We start from the raw sequence: 22,919 nt of genomic DNA on the forward strand, positions 1-22,919 counted from the left end.
GATATGGTACCTGGGCCAAGTAAGGGGCATTGTTGCGTTGTAGTATTGTATTATACTAGAATTTGTATAGTGCCTCTTCAACCCAGATGTGCTTTGGGATTTTGTTGGGGCAGTGACAACTAGACTACTCGATTCCTAGATCTTTACTAGTGGAGTGTGAGTTGGTGCTCTGTTCGAAGAGTTTTGATTTCATGCACACTTGCTGAAGAAGGCATGCTCTGATTGTTTTGCAACTAACTTGTAGGTACTGGTATGCCCAGAGTGAGAAATAGTTGCATAATTTGCTTGCACATGCCACCTCATGGTCATTGGTCAAAATATTACTTTATTGAGCTTGAATGTTAGAGGGTGTGTTTATAATGCCACCTTTGTGGAAAGGGTTTTGAAGTTGTGCATGAATGCCTGAGGCATGTTGTGGCAAACTTGTAGAAGACTATATCAAAAAATGAGGTACCCCTTAATACTGGCAAGGGAAATGAGGTTTCAAAGCCTAAACAAAATAGGTCCCCTTGAACAAGCAACACCCTTAATGGCACATGAATCTGTCAATCATGGAATGACAACTAAATTAGAAAAAACCTCCGTTTTATTCAAATTACAGTTAAAAAATATTTTTTGCTTATCAGGTTAAAAACACAATGTAATAATAAAAATTGATAAACAATACATTAAAATAAATACAGAAAAGCATACAGTTCAATCACAAATTAATCATGTATACCAAAGATTATGGCCCGCATAATCACTTGAGAGGACAGAAAAAAAGGGTAAGTGTTACAATAGGAGCAGGTTGCGGCGCAGGAGAGATAGGTAATAGGCGTGCTCTTGGTAACTTAGGTTTTATTGCGGCAAACAGTTGATCAGTACAGCTTTTACGGGCAGGATATTTCCTCGGTGACCGGCTTCGACTCCGACGTCTGTGGACGGTCTTTTCCTTCTTCCGTGTTCCTTCCGGTCTTCGGACAGGTGACTCTTCCTCCTCCGAGTCCGTCCCGACTGTCGGAGTGGCTCTCCAGCGATCACCCAGCCAGAGGAAAGGAAAGAGAAAAAGTAAGTGTCAGGGGGCTGTACAACTTCACACACGGTGCAGGGTAGGCGAAGTGAGGGGACTCCCAGTGCTCAGTTTAACGAGTGAACGGCAGTGAAGGGTGATTGAAGACTCCCGTTAAACTATACGTCCATCGGGGTTGTACCTAACGTACGCTGACCTCCTACCCAGCCCCTGAAACGGTCACGTACCTGGAGAAGCCACGCACCTCCCCTGGGTGAGTGGCTGGGCGGCTCGTGGAAACGGTGGCCTCCTGGCTTTCCTCCGTCCGGGGCAGGCGCCGACTCTGCTCGCTTTTCCTCTCCAGTCGTCGGACTCTCCACCTCTTCTCCTGCTCCTCGACTATTAAGGTCTTCCGAGTCGTCTCTCGCTATCTCCTTCTGTTCGTCGATCTTCCTCTGTTCTAATCCTTCCTCCTCCCGAATCCTCGTCCTCCTTCCTCTTTCGCCTTCCGTCCTCCAGGTGAACAAGCACACCTGAGATGCGTCGGGTTCTCCTTTTGAGGGGCAGGGCTGGAATGCTGACTCCTCCCACTCGGTGTTGTCCTCGTAGTTAAAGGGCCAGTCCATAGCGTTCGACTCAGTCCATGTTGTCGCTGGGTCCTGTGATTGAGACAGAGAGAGGGGAGGGGAGGGAACAAAAGTTAAGTCGGACCTCCCCTGGTTCGTTCCCGGGTCGATGGGTAGACTAGCACCGGTATCCTGCTGGCCCCGACTGTACACCCCGTTACAGTAAGACATCAAAATTGTACAATACAATAAGTACACTCAGTATCCTACTTTTTACCCCTTATATAACACACTACTAGATCTGTGCTAATATTAAAGTACTGGATTCTTTGAGTTGTACAGAAGTGCGTCGAGGCGTTTCGATGGATAATACTGTTCACTCCATCTTTATCAAGACAAAACAATATGGCAGAGCTAAAGATTTTTTGTCTTGATAAAGATGGAGTAAAAAGGGGTAAAAAGTAGGATACTGAGTGTACTTATCGTATTGTACAATTTTGATGTCTTACCCTTTGGTTGAGTTGAGTTGCACAGAATCATCCAATTGACTTATGAGATTAGGATGTTGGCGTAAGTAAGTTAATCATATTCACTTCTGTAGTTTGTCCTTCCCTCGCCTCCCGCTTAGTCACGCATCTCCTTTTCTCGATGTAAGAGTTGTATACTCTTTTTTTTCCTGTCTCATGGGTGCATTGGCAGTCATGAGTTCAGAGATTTAATGAGGAAAAGCATGGGCCTCAATGAAAAACTCTGAAGCCCTCAAATAGGAGAGCAGGGATATCTGACTGGGCGATTGTGTGTGGGCACAGGACTAGCAGCTCTTCTGGTCTTTTGACATCCTTCCATCCTCCTGACTGTTTCGATCATGTGATTATTTTCCTTCTCTGCAGATATTTTGAAGACTTTGAGAAGCGGATTCCAAGGACTGAGATGTTACAGATGCAGGTGAGTTGTACTATGTGGTGCATGGAACTCTAGCTCTGCTGGAGTGAATAGCTCCACTATAGAAGGGGATGTCAAAGTGGGGCAGTTCGCTTGTGAGTGGACACACACCCTAGTGCTGAGTAGGCATTGAGCTTGTTTGTTGATCTCTGGCATTTACCAGGGAGAACATTTTCCTCAGAAGCAGTTATAATAATGTCTAATTTTCGGTTGCAGGAGATTGTGTTGGAACAAGTGAGAAAATTGGATCCTGAGTACGTAGCGACTGTGTGCGGCAGCTTCAGAAGAGGTAAGGAAAGATGCAGTGCACTTGTCTAAGCAAATGGTGCCTCCCAGCTGTTTTCTTTCTTCCCTGAAAATGTAACGTACTGTTTAACTTCAATGGCTTTTACTGGGTGTTCTTCCATATTTAGCACTGCAGCCTTTTTGGAGGTTCTCCTTTTTGCCTCTTAATGGATGCTTCAATGCAGAGGTCCTTATCACAAAACGAGAGCAATTACTATTTTATATAGGGCACTAATGGTGCACACTATCTAAATACAGATTGCACTGAAATTTCTCCTAGTCACATATTGAAACTGCCCATTTCATGGTCACAAATAGCACATGTGCATTGTTTACCCAAAACCTTTGTGCCAGGATAAATTTGAGGAAAATTACGTGGGCAAAAGTACATGTTGTTCTTGGTTTGCTCCTAGATTGTAATCCTTTTTCTGGGACACTAACAGGGGTTTGCACTCAATGCTGTATTTGGACAACCCAAACATTTGATCTCATTTATTTCTGTCTTGATCACAGAAAATATTAAAAGATGCTCATTTCCCCCCTCCAGCATTTTCTTTTAACACGTAGTCTCTCTCAATCTCTCCAGGTTCCAACCCTAAAATCCTATCTTCACAGGGGCTGATAAATTTCCCTTACACGGGGTAGGGGATGGCATTATACAGTTTGGAGACAACTTTTCTAGGACTGTTAACAATTTCACTGCTGCACCATTCCCGTCTCTCACACTAAAGAGTAGAGACTGTAGTGGAGAAAGAATCATTATAAACATGACACTTGAAAGATATTTTATTTTTAACAGCTTTGTAGAGACCAAATTTGGAGCAAGCATACTGCACCTGCTATCAGAAAGCATCAGTGATCTTTAATTGAGATTAGACGGCTACTATGTGTAAGCAACCATTGAGAGCAGAAAAGGGCACTGATTGTTTTCTGCTAAGTCTTCTTTCGGGTATCAAATATTTTGAAAATCAAAGGTGAAGGCCGCACAATGAAAGATATGGATTATACCAGATGATCTGTGATAAAGCACTTGCACAGTATTTCTTGTTAAGCTCTAACCTATTTAGGTCAATGTGGAAACTGTTGCAGCTAAGAACCAAATATTCTAAATGAGATGTGCACCTTCTGCTTTCTTGTTTAATTAAGGAATGACAGCCCAACAGTAAGCCTTAAATGTTAAATCCCTTTTGTAGAGTGAGAAAGTGCCTCTTTTTGCATGGTTATTCTCCCACATTTTGCCTGGCATTGATGTGGTTTCAATTGTAGTGCACAAAGCCCCTGCCTTCCAGGTCCCCTGTGCCAGTGCTCCTTTCCTAAAAACATATCCCAATTGGTACTTCTACCCCCTGTAAGTCTCTACTGAGTGGTACCCTGGTACCTAGGGCCTGGAAGCTGAAGATATTCTCCTGGGACTCCCTCACTAAGACTATGCCACTGCCCTTGCAGCTTGAATGCCTTTGTGTGCGAGAAAACTACAAAGTTGACATGGCACCCTGCCTGGGTGCCATGCCAGCCTGCACTGCCTGGAAGTATAGGTAAATCACCCCTCTAGCAGGTACACTGCACTAAGGCAGGGTGCACTATATCACAGGTGAGTGCATATCTGCATGAGCAGATATGCACCTACAATATTGAGGTACATTCCTTAATATTGTAAGTGCCAGTGAAGCCATAGAGAGTACATGGGCTGGAAACTCGACAACTCAAGTTGCACAGCATCATGATGGCTTCACTGAACACAGGAGTGTTTGGTACCAAACTACTCCTCTCCATTAGTCCGCACTGATGACAATGTGTGAATTTCTGTACCTTGTACCGATAGAGCACCTCAGAGGTGCACCCTGAAAACCAACCAACCCTGGCATGGTCTTTGACTGGCTGTAGACATCCAGCCACAACCAGGCATGTTTCTGGACCCCTTAGTAGAGAGTCTCTGTCCTCTGGGACCAAAAACAATGCACATACTGAGCAGAGGTATGACACCTTTGTAACGTGACCTCCGGCCCTTGGTTTACACCTTCACTTTGGGCAGGAATAACAGCGGGAAAACTCAGGAGAATAGGTGTGCCCACCTCTGCCAACTCCACCGCTATGGTGGGGGAGGTGAGGTGAAGCACATCTTTCAGTCCACGCCATTTTGAAGATAGGGGACCCCTCCAATCAGGACTGGGTCTATGCCCCCTCTCACAGGAGGGTGGCATAATAGAAGGTGTAGTTTCCCAGGTAAGGTGCCCATTAACCTTACTTCCTACTTCTCTAAAATGCCCCTAAATCTAGTATTTAGGTGGCTCCCCCAGACCTAGAAACTAGATCTGCTATGACCTAAGAGGAAAGAGGACATCCCCGCAAAGAAGACTGGAGCAGATGACTGCCTTAGCCCCAGCCCTACCGGCCTGTCTTCAGCTTCTGCAAACCTGTGGCTTGTCTTACAGCCAGCGACCTCTGAAACACTAGGAGGACTGCTGCCTTTGAAAAAGACTCCAATCCCCCGTGGGCAGACGACCTTTCCAGAAGAAACCGACTCCAAGGGCTCCGGATCCAGCTGGTGCCGCAATCCCTGCTCACTCGACTCGACCCCCTGTGCACTCTGAACCCTAAAACTGACCCGCCCTGCCCTTAAAACTACCCCTGCCATATGCATGAACCTGTGTCATTTTTATAAATGGGGGAATAACTTGGTCCTTAGATGTGTGTAATATTTCTCTAACCTAGAACATAGCTCTGTTGTGAAAGGGATTAAATATTAGCGCTATATACCCTGAGGATAATGTTGCTGTTTTTTTACTAAATCGCTAAGAGATCTGTAGAGAGAGAGTTCGGTTGTCCCTAGCCTTTACAATATATGTAGCTTGAGTGGTAAGTTTTCTGTATGAGCCTTTGTTTTATCTTTTTCATCACATAAGAATAATAATAATAATATTAGTTTATTAGTCAATTAAAACCATAAACAAAATCCCACAGTACATAGGGTTTAAAAATACATACAAAAATGAATTAAAAAAGGAGGTTTATCATACAGCTAATACGGCTACTGAGCATCGCGCCGCAAGCCCTTTGCTTTAACTTTCCTTCTTAGGTATTTTAGTCGAGATGCCAAATACAAAAACACATTGGATAAAAGTGGCTAATCAGGGGGTGGTCTTTTCCCTAGTGTATAAAGTACAAGATTGCCATATAGGCGGCTAAAGTTCACGTAAGTAGAATAATATAGGTAATTGTTGCGTATGAGCATGACTAAAGCCGGTATGAATGCAGTGCCAGATGGGCTATGAGGCCCACTGTAAAAGTGCAAGTGTGCAAAACTTCACATCATTAAAATACCAGAAAAAACAAAGTAGTTATCTGAGCATAACGGGGAGTGGCTGATTATTGCAGTCCCTAGCAACCCATCCTTGACGAATATCTGCTCATGTTAAATTTGCCTAAGCGGTTTCTGATTTATCACTTTTTAAAATTAGACTTGAGAGCCCCCTCCGGATTACTCATCGCATAACCTGTTAGCTGATCATCCTTTTAAAAATATTTAATAACTGCACTATGGCATCTCAAGAGCAATGGTAATACAAGCGTGGAGAGAGATCCTGTACTCTTAAATTATCAACTTCTTACTGTACAGTAAAGAGGCAGACAAGTGCCACATAATTTAAGTTGAATTGCAAAAACAACAGGTGATGGACCGAATGTGGATCAATGTCACACATTCAACCCAGTCAAAAGATCTGGGTCCTAATCCATCGTTTTTTTGCACTCCACGCCACCCTGGGTTAGACAATGGCGATATGCAAATCAGCTCTGACCCTGTGCCCCATGGGAACAGTCCAGTCCAAACTACAAAAGCCATGTCCTTCCCAGAACGGAATCAAGCATCCGAGGACCGGACCGGTTTCGAGGTAACACCTCTCATCAGCCCGGCTAGCTTGACTCCAGTGGTGTGGAGTGCCTGGGACCCACGTCTGGGCATCCCCAGTACACTTATAGCGGAATTGCAAAAACAACAGGTGATGGACCGAATGTGGATCAATGTCACACATTCAACCCAGTCAAAAGATCTGGGTCCTAATCCATCGTTTTTTTGCACTCCACACCACCCTGGGTTAGACAATGGCGATATGCAAATCAGCTCTGACCCTGTGCCCCATGGGAACAGTCCAGTCCAAACTACAAAAGCCATGTCCTTCCCAGAACGGAATCAAGCATCCGAGGACCGGACCGGTTTCGAGGTAACACCTCTCATCAGCCCGGCTAGCTTGACTCCAGTGGTGTGGAGTGCCTGGGACCCACGTCTGGGCATCCCCAGTACACTTATAGCGGAATTGCAAAAACAACAGGTGATGGACCGAATGTGGATCAATGTCACACATTCAACCCAGTCAAAAGATCTGGGTCCTAATCCATCGTTTTTTTGCACTCCACACCACCCTGGGTTAGACAATGGCGATATGCAAATCAGCTCTGACCCTGTGCCCCATGGGAACAGTCCAGTCCAAACTACAAAAGCCATGTCCTTCCCAGAACGGAATCAAGCATCCGAGGACCGGACCGGTTTCGAGGTAACACCTCTCATCAGCCCGGCTAGCTTGACTCCAGTGGTGTGGAGTGCCTGGGACCCACGTCTGGGCATCCCCAGTACACTTATAGCGGAATTGCAAAAACAACAGGTGATGGACCGAATGTGGATCAATGTCACACATTCAACCCAGTCAAAAGATCTGGGTCCTAATCCATCGTTTTTTTGCACTCCACACCACCCTGGGTTAGACAATGGCGATATGCAAATCAGCTCTGACCCTGTGCCCCATGGGAACAGTCCAGTCCAAACTACAAAAGCCATGTCCTTCCCAGAACGGAATCAAGCATCCGAGGACCGGACCGGTTTCGAGGTAACACCTCTCATCAGCCCGGCTAGCTTGACTCCAGTGGTGTGGAGTGCCTGGGACCCACGTCTGGGCATCCCCAGTACACTTATAGCGGAATTGCAAAAACAACAGGTGATGGACCGAATGTGGATCAATGTCACACATTCAACCCAGTCAAAAGATCTGGGTCCTAATCCATCGTTTTTTTGCACTCCACACCACCCTGGGTTAGACAATGGCGATATGCAAATCAGCTCTGACCCTGTGCCCCATGGGAACAGTCCAGTCCAAACTACAAAAGCCATGTCCTTCCCAGAACGGAATCAAGCATCCGAGGACCGGACCGGTTTCGAGGTAACACCTCTCATCAGCCCGGCTAGCTTGACTCCAGTGGTGTGGAGTGCCTGGGACCCACGTCTGGGCATCCCCAGTACACTTATAGCGGAATTGCAAAAACAACAGGTGATGGACCGAATGTGGATCAATGTCACACATTCAACCCAGTCAAAAGATCTGGGTCCTAATCCATCGTTTTTTTGCACTCCACACCACCCTGGGTTAGACAATGGCGATATGCAAATCAGCTCTGACCCTGTGCCCCATGGGAACAGTCCAGTCCAAACTACAAAAGCCATGTCCTTCCCAGAACGGAATCAAGCATCCGAGGACCGGACCGGTTTCGAGGTAACACCTCTCATCAGCCCGGCTAGCTTGACTCCAGTGGTGTGGAGTGCCTGGGACCCACGTCTGGGCATCCCCAGTACACTTATAGCGGAATTGCAAAAACAACAGGTGATGGACCGAATGTGGATCAATGTCACACATTCAACCCAGTCAAAAGATCTGGGTCCTAATCCATCGTTTTTTTGCACTCCACACCACCCTGGGTTAGACAATGGCGATATGCAAATCAGCTCTGACCCTGTGCCCCATGGGAACAGTCCAGTCCAAACTACAAAAGCCATGTCCTTCCCAGAACGGAATCAAGCATCCGAGGACCGGACCGGTTTCGAGGTAACACCTCTCATCAGCCCGGCTAGCTTGACTCCAGTGGTGTGGAGTGCCTGGGACCCACGTCTGGGCATCCCCAGTACACTTATAGCGGAATTGCAAAAACAACAGGTGATGGACCGAATGTGGATCAATGTCACACATTCAACCCAGTCAAAAGATCTGGGTCCTAATCCATCGTTTTTTTGCACTCCACACCACCCTGGGTTAGACAATGGCGATATGCAAATCAGCTCTGACCCTGTGCCCCATGGGAACAGTCCAGTCCAAACTACAAAAGCCATGTCCTTCCCAGAACGGAATCAAGCATCCGAGGACCGGACCGGTTTCGAGGTAACACCTCTCATCAGCCCGGCTAGCTTGACTCCAGTGGTGTGGAGTGCCTGGGACCCACGTCTGGGCATCCCCAGTACACTTATAGCGGAATTGCAAAAACAACAGGTGATGGACCGAATGTGGATCAATGTCACACATTCAACCCAGTCAAAAGATCTGGGTCCTAATCCATCGTTTTTTTGCACTCCACACCACCCTGGGTTAGACAATGGCGATATGCAAATCAGCTCTGACCCTGTGCCCCATGGGAACAGTCCAGTCCAAACTACAAAAGCCATGTCCTTCCCAGAACGGAATCAAGCATCCGAGGACCGGACCGGTTTCGAGGTAACACCTCTCATCAGCCCGGCTAGCTTGACTCCAGTGGTGTGGAGTGCCTGGGACCCACGTCTGGGCATCCCCAGTACACTTATAGCGGAATTGCAAAAACAACAGGTGATGGACCGAATGTGGATCAATGTCACACATTCAACCCAGTCAAAAGATCTGGGTCCTAATCCATCGTTTTTTTGCACTCCACACCACCCTGGGTTAGACAATGGCGATATGCAAATCAGCTCTGACCCTGTGCCCCATGGGAACAGTCCAGTCCAAACTACAAAAGCCATGTCCTTCCCAGAACGGAATCAAGCATCCGAGGACCGGACCGGTTTCGAGGTAACACCTCTCATCAGCCCGGCTAGCTTGACTCCAGTGGTGTGGAGTGCCTGGGACCCACGTCTGGGCATCCCCAGTACACTTATAGCGGAATTGCAAAAACAACAGGTGATGGACCGAATGTGGATCAATGTCACACATTCAACCCAGTGTTACCTCGAAACCGGTCCGGTCCTCGGATGCTTGATTCCGTTCTGGGAAGGACATGGCTTTTGTAGTTCGGACTGGACTGTTCCCATGGGGCAACAGGGTCAGAGCTGATTTGCATATCGCCATTGTCTAACCCAGGGTGGTGTGGAGTGCAAAAAAACGATGGATTTGGGCCCAGATCTTTTGACTGGGGGAGTGTGTGACATTGATCCACATTCAGTCCATCACTTGTTGTTTTTGCAATTGCCGCCCTAAGTGCGCTGGGGATGCCCAGACGTGGGTCCCAGGCACTCCACACCACTTGGAGTCAAGCTAGCCGGGCTGATGAGAGGTGTTACCTCGAAACCGGTCCGGTCCTCGGATGCTTGATTCCGTTCTGGGAAGGACATGGCTTTTGTAGTTCGGACTGGACTGTTCCCATGGGGCAACAGGGTCAGAGCTGATTTGCATATCGCCATTGTCTAACCCAGGGTGGTGTGGAGTGCAAAAAAACGATGGATTTGGGCCCAGATCTTTTGACTGGGGGAGTGTGTGACATTGATCCACATTCAGTCCATCACTTGTTGTTTTTGCAATTGCCGCCCTAAGTGCGCTGGGGATGCCCAGACGTGGGTCCCAGGCACTCCACACCACTTGGAGTCAAGCTAGCCGGGCTGATGAGAGGTGTTACCTCGAAACCGGTCCGGTCCTCGGATGCTTGATTCCGTTCTGGGAAGGACATGGCTTTTGTAGTTCGGACTGGACTGTTCCCATGGGGCAACAGGGTCAGAGCTGATTTGCATATCGCCATTGTCTAACCCAGGGTGGTGTGGAGTGCAAAAAAACGATGGATTTGGGCCCAGATCTTTTGACTGGGGGAGTGTGTGACATTGATCCACATTCAGTCCATCACTTGTTGTTTTTACATAATTTAAGTTGACATATCCCAGTAATGAGTCTTTATCATTTCGTTTTTTTACCCTTCTCATCTTGATTTCCTTAGGCTAACCAGCACGTTGTGCTTTTCTTTTTGTTTTTATCAGCATCTACATGATACTTGTACAGTTTGCTATTTTATGCTTTTGTATATTTTGACTGAAAATGCATTTTATACTTTCAAGTAATGTTATTGTAATCCATTAATATGTAATGCTCATAAGGTATTAATCATGTATACTCATATGGCTAGAACTTCATTGACGTTTGTGTCTGTCCTAACCTCCCTCATCCTCATTTCCTCCCACAAAGCCCACTATAGTGTATCCTTCTCTCAGCCATTTACGCCCTATGGCAGAGGGATGATGCCCAGTAGGCAATGCCTGGTTGTTATCTCGATGTTCGTTAGTATATGTTTTTTTTAACTTCGTCTAGTTATTACCTGTATTTAGTAGTCTGTTAGTGCCCCACAAGTCCATGTTAAATGTATAAAAATGGCTTCAATCTCTTCACACCTCTGACATTTAGAGGATCTCTCTGGATATATTCTTATTTTAAAGGGGCTCAAATGTGTGCAGTGTGGGAAATTGAAGTCAATTAATATGAAAATCATAGTACTAGATAGCTCCTGGACTTGTGCACATGCTCTCCCCAGTCTACATCAGGTAGTGGCACCTCTGTTGTCTTCCCACACTTGTTGTGATCTTAGCACCATTTCCTTCTGCCTTTTTTCAGCACCTTATAGATAAGACTCTAGCTTGTGAACCTGGCTTATTTTCAGCACTGCCGAGATAGTTGGGGTATTGGGTACTCCCTTTCACACTTCACTCGCAGTTCTATCCAGCTTTTCATATGGAAGGCACTGCTTCGGTCACACCACAAATGCCTCCTCACCCTCAGTGAGGGAAAGGAATTCCTTACCTGAATACAAATCCCTACGGGTCTGGCATCCTCCCGCCCTCCAACTGGCTATCAGCAAAACGTAGCTTGAAGACTGAATTGGTTGTAGCCACCAGATGCTCATGCACTTGGCGAAGGGAGGTGACCCAGGACTCCTTTTTGGGTATAACCCACATAGATGTCTGGCTTACCGTTTGAGGATATTGTATAGGTATATTCATCCCCATCCCATCAGTAGCACCAGACGTTCTTCCCCATACATTTCATGCAGTAACCTTTTTTCCAATTTTCTTCCACACACCATTTCACAGCATGCTGCAGCTGTGCTGCTATATTTTATTGTTCCAAGCTGGGTAGGTCGATGCCACTCTCTTCCTTACTATTTTTAGTATATTTTATTTAGACAAACCCAGTTGTTTGCCAGCCCATACCAGGGAAATTAGTAAGCTATCTAAATCTCTGAAGATTGTGTGTAGACCAAGCAATGTGGTTGAGTTGGGTACACCAATGTCATTGGTGCCCCTCTCTGGTCTATTTTTAGATACTATCGCATTGGCCATTACCCTCTGTCTAAGTGTTTAGATGGAAAGATCAATTACCTAACATTATAGGTTTGTTGTCCTAAGTGTTGCATATCTAAGTACCGTGAGAGGAACGCTTCTGTTTGAAGCCTGAGCCTCTACAACCTCTGTAACCTGATACATAGCAACGAAGTCAGAGCGTAGCATATGTCGACAGATTGATTTGTACCTGTAATATATGTGCAGCCGCAGACACCTGTATACATCTATTTCTTAGTCAAAATGTGTCTATCCTGCTTTGGTTTTTAAAATTGCATCCTTGTTTTGCGAAACATGGGCTGTAGTTGTTCTCTGTATTCTGTCCTCTGCATGTGATCAGCACCATAATAAAAGCTTTTTATGATGAAACAAAACCACATTTTTGTCCTAAAATATCAGCTTTCCAGTTTAGTAAATAAACATGTTTGGTGATCCAACAAATACTTTTATCATTATGGTTGCATGTTAACCACTGACATGTATGGATATATTCTGCCTTGCATGCCTTTGTATAACCATCTCTTGGAAGAGATGGCCGTCTTATGACAGGAATTCCACCATTATACCAGACCGACATCAACATGCCACGGTATACTACAAATTCCCACCATTCTGCTCGGGCCAGTATTATTACACAGGTGGGCAACATCAAACCAAGAATGCTTAAATATGACAAGAATAACCAGCATTATTCATAGGCCAGCATTACACTGAGAGTGGGTAATATCACGTTAAGAATGCAACTAATAAGCCAAGAATTATTACCATTATTACAGGAGGGCCCATTGCATGCTATAACTTACACCAGTATGCCAGGGGCCTACCACCATGCCAGGTATGCCCACAATAAGCAAAGAATTACAACTATTAGTCCAGGTACATTATTACACCAGGAGCTGGCACCACCATTCCATAGATGCCGATAATATATCTTCATCTATACCATAGTGCATGTGCCATCATTCAGCCAATCAGTCAATCGGGATTTCTATCTTTTATCACCCGTTAGGGTCTCCGTGGGGTGGGGGGGGGGGGGGGGGAGATATCTTTGCTCACTGCTCCCGAGCTATTTTTTGCACAGCCAGGTCTTCGGTCTCTTTCTGAACTAGGTGCAGATCGCAGGGGTGGGAGAGGTCGTTCCAGGGTTTGGGTTGAAGGCATCATTATACTGGGGAGCAGTATCACACCAAGAATGCCCACAGTATGCCAATAAATATTATTATGCAAGGGCCAGAATTTCGCCAAGAGTCGGTATCATCAAAGATGCCAAGAATTATTAATACTTTTTTAGGGCCAGCCGCATGCCAACAATACTACCACTCTTCCAGAAGCTGTCCTTCAAGCTCGTAATCAAAAGTTCATACCATCATGCGGCAGATGACAAGACCTAGCAAGAATGTCCATCAATATGCGAGCTACTCCATCCAACAAATGCTTAGAATGTGCGAACAAACAAACCATAAATGCCTAGAATGTGTCCTGTATTATAACCATCAAGCCAGGATTTGGGGTATATTAGGCTTATAGTTACGCAGTGGTATCTCGGACTTATTCCAACTCTTTGAGCACCCAGTGTGTCTGAGCTCTCTGCCCATTATATCTTCCCTGTGAACCGATTGCTTCATGCTTTTATTTTGTACTCCCGTGCCTTCACCATTAGTCATCTGGCATTTGCTTCATTCCCTATTACCCTTTTGACCTTTACAATTCTCTTGGACCCCTTTTATCTCTATTGTTATTTATAACTAAGAGCTGCCTGCTCTTTTACTCCCTCCTGAACCAGGTGCAGAGTCGAGTGGGGATATAGACGTTCTTCTTACCCATCCGGACTTCACTTCTGAAACCATTAAACAGGTGAGCCTTCTTCCTTGCAGTAGTCTGTTGAAAGTTCTGTTTCTGACTCCTTCCCTCATTGAAAGCTACTGTCTAACAATCTGTTTACCTCACACAGTTTTATTGAGTGTTATCTGAACTTCACTTTCTGTCATAAAAAGCTGCCTGTATCAAGCTCCCTCTCATTGATCACTCCCTCTACCTCTGTACTCCCTGGTTTTGTACTTTCGTACATCACAATGTCTCATTAAGAGTTCCTGGTCCTTGCTAATATTTCTTAAGGAGTTTGTATCATCTAAGGAAGACATGGCTTGGCAGTTCGGCTGGACTGTTCCCATGAGGCACAGGGTCAGACTGATTTGCATATGGCCATGTCTGAACTGGGGTGGTGGAATGAGCTAAAGAATGATGATGGGTTAAACCCAGATCAGTTGACTGGGGGTGAGAGTTCGATTTGCTCAAGCGCTCCGTCCATCATCCCCTTTGGTATTGGTCAGTGTCATCTAGCCTAGTATTAAGGACTCGTGCGATGAAAAAAGAAAGGCTAGTCGTACCCTTCTATGAGCTCTCAGCGCCTTTACACCCGAGCCTTGGCATAGTCTGCATCTCTCTCACACTCATTTCAAGCTGTCGGTACCCTGGCATGGAGAGCTCTGTGTGATGCACACTGAAATCAAAAGGTCTGTATGCTCTGTATACAGTGCCTTGCTGTTCAGAGCTGTTTGGGTTCACAACATTTGCACACAGAGCTCTGAGTTGCATCCTGGATAGGTATCACCAGTCCAGCAAAAAACAAATTCCAGTTTTGTTAGCTCACACATTTTAGGTTATTGAAGCTCATCTCTTAACTATCCTAAGCATACACATTCGCTAGGCATCCGTTCATATATGTTCCAGATATGATGGTATCAAAGGACCCAAATTGTGAGGACTTAAAGGGCCTTTTATTGGAGAGAGCAGGTAAGTAGCTTCCCCACAGTGGTGGTGGTAAAATGCAGTGTGATTCTCACTATAATTGCAATGCCCCCACACTATGTCACCACATTCTTCAAGAGGTGGTGCACTTTTGAGTGTCTCTTTACATCAGAGCTCAACTTTGTCATTAAACACAGGAAAACTTCTAGTTTGTTTGCATGATTTTCATGTCATTGGAGGGTGGGGTGGGGCAATATAACGGAGAGCTCTCCAGAAACAAACAATGGTGAGGCAGCACAGTTTCTCCAATCCCATACAAAGAGTTTTCATCCCAGCAGATCCTAACTAGAAAAGATACAATTCAGAAAAGGATCAGTTACAAACTGGCAATGTGGTACCACTAACACCTGAACTAAATCACTAAACTGAGCAGTTGCCCAAACTATGAATCCTCTAAAAACTTCCTTGTGGGGATGCAGGACCCAAGTGTCTTGTTGTCACTCATTCAACACCCACGCTCAAGAACAGCTGACTAGCCATACATAATGTTGGCAGTGGTAGGATGCTTCCTTCTTTAAAAGGGGTTCTTGGTGGTGCATGGAATGGAAGTGGGCTCACGGGGGCCATTGGCTCCTCCTAGGATCTGCTTGTCTGCACTTCTCACCAACAAATCATTGCCAGCTGGATTTTACTGTGTTAAGCTTTACAAAGATTCCTTGGAACAGGATATTTTGTTTGACACCCTATCTTCCACACATAGGATACAGAATATTTACCCATACTTCCTGGCATGATGAAGTGAGCATACAACATTTTTAAAGAGCCAGACCATGCCAGAGTTATCACCCCAAGGGTAAACAAAAATACAAGGCAGACCTTTGTGGTTCCTCAGCTCGTAAAGGAGCGAGCTTATAGTCAGGCTACTGGAGACCTTCCACCACCTGGGGGAAAAAAGTATGTGGATAGATGCAGCAGGAAAAGAGTTGCAGCACATGTAGCTATTTCTGTATTGCCATTTCTCAAGCCCTACTGGCCTGTTATGACAGGGCCCATTGGGATGAAATTGAGGAACTGCTACAGTACCTCCTTGAAGAACACTGAAAAAGGAGAAAAAATTATCACTGAAGGTCAGGCCATCCCCAACAACTCCTTCCGATGTGCACTAGATGCTGCGGATACAGCTACTAGGGGTGTCAATATCAGCGTGCTTCTTAGACTACATGCATGGCTTAGGTGATCTGGTTTTAAACCAGAGGTGCCAGAAGGCAGTACTCAATATATGCCTTTCGACAAACAGCACCTTTTTGGGCCACTAGTAGACATTACACTAGATAAAATGTAAAAGGACACTGATGCAGCAAAAGCCATGGGAGCATTACGGACCACAGCTTCCATAGGGTCTTTTTGTCGCTCAGGCTACGGGGTGCGTACAAGTCCACCACTTCAGACGCATCCACTTCCCAGTAAAAATAAGGCAGGTCTCCTTTAGAGGTTCCTTTAAAGGCAGAAACAACAAGGGAAGGGGTGCCTCCACACATGGAGCAACACACACTGCTGAGCAGTGACTACCTAAACCTTCCCCTGACAACTCCACACCAGTCAGGGGCATACAACAATTTTTCCACCCGGTTTGCGAATCCATCACTGCAGACCAATAGATACTGGACATTATCCAGCATGGTTATTGTCTGGTTCTCATTTCCACACCACCCGGTATTCCTCCTAGCTTCAACAGGTTGTCACAAGATCATCTAACACTTTTCAAACAGGATGTCAAAGCTGTTCTTCTCAAAGGAGCTATAGAGCCTCTCCCACTTCAACAGCAGGGACTAGGAGTATGCTCTCTGTATTTCTCATTCCCAAAAAACAGACGAGTGACTAAGACCGATCTTAGATCTCAGATGATGGAGCCCTTTAACCAGTACATCCTCTCAGAACATTTCCATATGGTTACTCTACATTCAACTCCTCAAACAGGTAGATTTTATGGCTATACTAGATCTAAAGGATGCCTACTATCATATACCAATACATCCCGCACACCGTGAATACCTCAAATTTTTCATGCCAAGAATACATTTACAATTCAAAACTCCACCATTCGGGTGACTACAGCACCTGGGGTTTCCCATAAAATGTTTGACAGTAGTTACAGCACATCTGCGCAGACAAAACATTCATATATTGCCATACATGGATGATTGGCTCATCAAAGCCAGTACCCACCTTCAGTGTCATCAGTTTCCTCAGTTGACATGAATCTGCTTCATAGATTAGGATTCGCAATAAACGTTCCCAAGTCTAATTTACAACTTCTACAAATTCAACCTTACCTAGGGGCCATCCTTAATACACAATTAGGACAAGCTTATCCCAATCCTGCTCTAGTTCAGAACTTTCAGATTGCTCTCTCTCAGTTCCAGTCAAACAAAACTCCCAGTTCAGACAGAGACGTGTCTACTAGGGATGATGGAGGCCTCTTGTATTGCCATAGTGCCCAGCGCGAGTTTTCACTTGCGCCCTCTGCAGCAATGTCTAGCTCGCCAGTGGTCTCAATCACAGGGTCACCTCGAGGATCTAGTATTGATAAACCATCATGCTCACTGTTCTCTGCAATGGTGAAACACCAACAACAAATAAGGGCAGATTTTCTGGACCCTATTCCCCACCTCACTCTGACAACAGACACATCGGAGACTGGATGGGGTGCTCATCTAGGGATGCCAAACCCCAATCCCTACATATCACCAACCTGGAGCTTCAAGGGATATTCCAACTGTCTCACAAGGTTGTGCTAGTCCGGACAGACAATATGACAGTCATGTATTATTTTCAAAAAATGGGGGAAGGGGAGGGAGTGGTAGATTGGGGGAGTCACGGTGGAGGGGGTGGCGGGGGTGTCATTGCTGTCTCAGACCATATCGAAAATGGCTCTTCACCACCACATTCGTCTCTTAGCGGAATATCTGCCAGAAGCAGACAATTTTGCAGACTTCCTCAGCAGGATGCAGCAACCGACTCATGAGTGGGCACTCCACCCACAAATCTTCTTTCTCTACTTTCAGAAGTGGGGCTTTTCCTCAAATAGACCTTTTTGCTATAGCTGAAAACGCAAAATGCCCAAACTTCGCCTCCAAGTACCCACACCCACTCTCCAAGGGCAATGCACTATGGATGAGCTGGTCAGTAATATTTGCCTACTCTTTTCCACCTCTCCCTCTCATTTCCTGTCTGGTTCATAGACTCAGGCACACATCTCACTATGATTTCAATAGCTCCCACTTGGGCGTGTCATCCCTGGATCGCAACACTGCTGGATCTCCAAGTGGTTCTTTAAGAGATGCTCCCCAACAGACTAGACCTTCTTACTCCGAATCATGGACAAATCAGACACCCAGATCACAAATCTCTCAATTTAGTATTTTGGCTCTTGAGGTCATAAAGTTATCTTAATTTACCTGAAGAATATATGAACATTCAATTCAATTCAAAGTAGCTTTATTCCAGGTAAAAAGCTCATAAAGCATGATTATCAGTATTTACATTTGGTAATACAAAACCACTTCAGTTAGCAAATACTAATTAAGACATGCACTTAAAAGAATCACTTAAAACAGATCTAACACTATAGTAGTTTAAAACCTACTCAAGAATCTTTTCATTTAAAATAGTATATAAGCTACATCAAATACATGATGAATAAAAACAAATCGTTTTAAAAAAGGGTCGCTAAAAGACAACGAGGAATCAACTCAATCATGGCAGACATTTTTTCCTGATAACCCAAGCCCATCCAAGATATTTTGCCACTGCATATTAAATAACAGGCAAAGTGCTTGTGCAGAGTAATCTTAGGGCCACTGCACTATCTCTCGTGCCAAGCAGTCTACAGACAGCTTTTAGCCACACCCGTCTCGGGGTGCTAGAAGCTGTGCACACGAAGAGAAAATGGGCAATGGTCTCTTTGTCCATCATACAGGCCGGACAGAGAAACGAGCTGCCAGGGGTCCACCTTCCAGTTAATGATCTTATTGGGAGTGATCCTGCTCGTAATTGGAAATAAAGCTTTCTATCCACAGGGTTTGTAATCCCATCCCAGTATGTCTCTAACTTGGGGGAAACTTTACAAGCTAAAAAACGACCCTCCATAGAGGAAGGGTCGGCAATGTTCCAGTTACGATATTCAATCATTTCCCAATATTTTTTTTTTAAAGCAACCTTCGTTGGGAATGGGACTATATCGGGGTTCTCCCACAACCCTTTCATTCCTATTTCCATTAGGTTTTTAGAGAGGTTTTTTAGCCATACGATCTTGTGGAAGTGGTCATTCTTAATTACATCCAGAAAACCCTGGGCGTAGTGGGCCAGATCAGGTGTTACCCACAACCGGCGCCAATATAGTATGGGGCGCAATCTAGCCATGTCTACTACAACTTTTCTACCTAGATCATATCGTAGGGGTTTCATTGGTGTACTTTTGTGTAGATGGGTAAGATTGCGGAGAAATTTACTCTCAGCGAGGGTTAGGGCCGCCAGATTGTCATACCCCCATATCTCGGCACCATAAAGTGCAGAACATTCTTCAAACAAGCATGTAAACCCACAACTAGAGCATGTTTTCATGCAAAGTGGAAACGTTTTGTTTACTACTGCCAAACTAAACAAATTGATCCAATGAAAGCCACTGTGTAGGACATTATTTGCTACTTACTTAATTTACAAATGCCTAATTTTCCCTATACTTCCATTAGATTACATCTGGCCACAATGGCTGCCTATGTACCAAACAGACAGAATCTCTCCCTGTTTAAAAGCCTATTCATTAAAGCTATTTTGGAAGGTCTGAAAAGAGTCATTCCTCACGTTCCTCCAGCACCCTTTTGAAACCTTAACATTGTTTTAACCAGACTCCTTGGTCTACCTTTTCAACCTCTTCATTCATGCCCCCTTCATTTTCTTTCATGGAAAGTGGAAGTCATAGTTGCCATTACTTCACTTGGAATTGTCAGTGAGCTCAAGGCTTTAACCTTAGAAGAACTATTCTTCCAAATACATAGAGACAAACTAGTTCTTCGAACTAATCCTAACTTCGTACCTGAAGTAGTCTCTCAATTTCATATCAATCAATCAATCAACTGAGTTCCCTTTTTTTCCTAACCCTGTTTCAGTAGCGTAAAGAGCTCTTAATAGTCTAGACGTAAAAGGTGTGCACATGTTCTATTTAGATAGCACTAACAGTTTCAGAAACACAAAGTAACTCTTTGTAGGCTTTTCTCCACTTCATAAAGGCAACCCTATATCAAAATCCGGCATACCCCAATGGATAGTCAAATGTATTCAGACTTGCTACATAAAGGCCAAAAGAACTTTGACAGTTACCCACGAGCACACTCTACTCATAAAAAAGGAGCTACTATGGCCTTTATAGGGAATGTTCCCAAAGGTGACATTTGTAAGGCTGCTACATGGACTTAGCTAGACACATTTACCAAGCACTATTGTGTGGATGTTTTAGTTCACCAACAAGCCAATGTAGGTCAGGCATAGCTTCATAACATTTTCCAAAAATAATGGCTATTTTTGTTGGACTGCAAGGCCCACATCGATCATTAGGTCTTTCCCCGTATACCTTCAGATTAAGAGGAAAGAGAATCGCAGTTATGGCAAGCTAGCTGGGATTTACAAGGGGTGTATCAGTAAACTTGTCCTTTGAAGTATTGCCACGCTGAACCCCCAACAATCAACATATCGCTGCCATCAATTAGTAGCTTCCTTATGAAAGGGCTGAGAGGAACTTAACTCAAAGAAAAACAGAGGGTTGTTCTTTTACGGCCCCTATTTTCCCTGTGAGAGCTTAGGGCTTTGAAGTGTAAATAAGAGTGTAACATTTCCTGTCACAAGCACTGCTCTCTGGTAGAAGGGACTGGTTAAGAGACGTCGAGGATGGTCTGGAAGTGTGTTGATATTTCTGATGGTCTTTTTCAACCACCTTCTAAAGCATCTGCCATTGTAGATTAGGAAAGGACCCATTAACAGTGCTTGTTTCTCAGATAAATAAACCACTTTGTATAGATGTATTCCTCTTTGAGCCGAGCACAGTTTGCCTTCCCAGCAGTATCTTGAACCATCAGGAGCCAGAATTTACACCCTTCCTTGATGTAGTTTAAGCAGCCTCATTGTCTTCAGCCATAATTTGCCTTGGATTTTTTGGTGATGGCCCTTCTAGTGTACTACATGCTATTACATGATTCCTCTACAACTGCACAAAGTAAAAATAGCCATGTATGTTTTTGTTATATATTGTGCTGTCTGTACTTTTTAATTTAATGGGCCTGATGTTTTGCAGCCACAACTTCTACACGGAGTTGTTGACCAGCTGGAGAAGTGTGGCTTCATCACAGACACTCTGTCTAAAGGAGACACTAAGTTCATGGTAAGTCTGCCGGCAACAAGGAAAGCTTATTTCCATTGGCAGAGTTATATAGTGGAATCTGGAAGTGGAATGCACCTTGAAAAATGTTGATTTTCCATGTGATTGTTCTTATTAACAAATAAAGTGTCCGTGGGATCTGAGTAATATAGCAAGCATGTTGACCCAAACCTAACCACATATTTTTACCTGAAGACCAACCTCTTAATGAGGGAAACAGCCTTTACGTCACAGGCTGAGCAACAAGTGTGTTTCCCCGCAAACGGAACCACGCTTGCTGTAACTATGCATATGCCTTAACCTCGCATATGTATGGTTTATGCAGTGCACAGTCAAGATGTGGAGATGTGCTGCCTCACGAAGAGGAAGGATCGGGACAGGACACAGACTGGTATGTGGGGCTGGGGATTGGTTTTGAGAGTGAATAAGGGTTCGCATAGTTTTCATGGCTCAGAATTGGAGGTTTGGGGTTCCTTTTAGGGCTCTGGGGGAAGGTATTTTTAGGGCTGGGGGGTCTGGGTATTTTTTAGGGCTCAGGCTATTTTGGGGGTAGTTTTTAGGTCGAGCTGACGTAGCATTCATGCGAAAGCATGAATGCTGTCAGCAAGACAACTAATGCTATCCGTATTTGGGAAAGTGGACAGCCGAGTGCCACGCGCTTTCCCAGTGTCGGATTTCACCGTGGGAGCGAGCGCGCGTGTGCAGACCGCGGGGCTTGCATGCAAACAAAGTGCGCACACAGGCAGGCCCCATCCCCTGCACGCACAGGCACACGCGCGCAGCAAGCACACACACACACACACACGCACACGCAGGCACACACATGCAGGCACACAGCCCCCCGCCCCCTCCCCTCTTACCTCACCGGAGTAGGGCTCGCACCATCTGCCAAGGGAGCCCCGCAGAGCACTCGAGCTCCTCTCCCACTCTACGAAGAAGCAGAGCTCTCCCCATAGGCATGGGGGCCTCGCAGTCTCCCTGCTGGTCTTCACCCGGGCCCCCTCCTGGGACCCGGGACTTCATGCGGCACTTCTCTTCTACGAGCGCCAAACGAAACGAAACTGGAGAGTGGCGCGCATGCGCAGGCAGCCCCCGCCCTCCCACTCCTCATCGGCTGCAGGGTGCCGGCCGCTCGGCTGATTCTGGCTCGTGTGGTAGTTCCACCTTGCCTCTTCCAGTCCAAACATGGTCCTGCTCTCACCACTCCCTTAAAAATACAGAAAAAACAATCTCCAGCAGATCGGGATCCCGCTGAGTCTGCAGCTTCCCGCCTTCCCCGGTCTCATGTATTGTGCACCTCCTCCACCCAGCCCCTCTGACTCCAGGGGCACATCACAAAGCGAGCACTGAGCATGGTGATTTAAGACCGGGACCGTACCACAAAGTGAGTGACGTGCTATTTAAGTCTGGGCGGAATTCACATAAAGTGAGCAATGAACCTGCTAATTTAGGACATTAAATGAGCAATGGACCTGCTACTTTAAGAGCAATGCACCTGCGCCTGTCTGTCACAGGTCTGGGCAGAGGCCAAAAACAACATAGACGATCCCTAAACACAACAAATATGCACAT

At 45.5% G+C, this 22,919-nt stretch overlaps 1 protein-coding gene across 1 annotated transcript in view; it reads left to right on the top strand.

The window, feature by feature from the left end:
- POLB (DNA polymerase beta) overlaps positions 1 to 22,919 on the top strand; it is a 162,674-nt gene that overhangs the window by 84,705 nt on the left and 55,050 nt on the right. Inside the window, exons 8-11 of the mRNA XM_086943578.1 lie at positions 2,448 to 2,502; positions 2,716 to 2,788; positions 13,953 to 14,023; positions 21,264 to 21,350. Of these exons, the coding sequence (XP_086799704.1) occupies positions 2,448 to 2,502; positions 2,716 to 2,788; positions 13,953 to 14,023; positions 21,264 to 21,350 (286 nt within the window). The remainder of the gene's footprint in view (positions 1 to 2,447; positions 2,503 to 2,715; positions 2,789 to 13,952; positions 14,024 to 21,263; positions 21,351 to 22,919) is intronic.

This window comes from Lissotriton vulgaris, chromosome 11 (assembly GCF_964263255.1).
Source record: "Lissotriton vulgaris chromosome 11, aLisVul1.2, whole genome shotgun sequence".
NCBI classification, from domain to species: Eukaryota; Metazoa; Chordata; class Amphibia; order Caudata; family Salamandridae; genus Lissotriton; species Lissotriton vulgaris.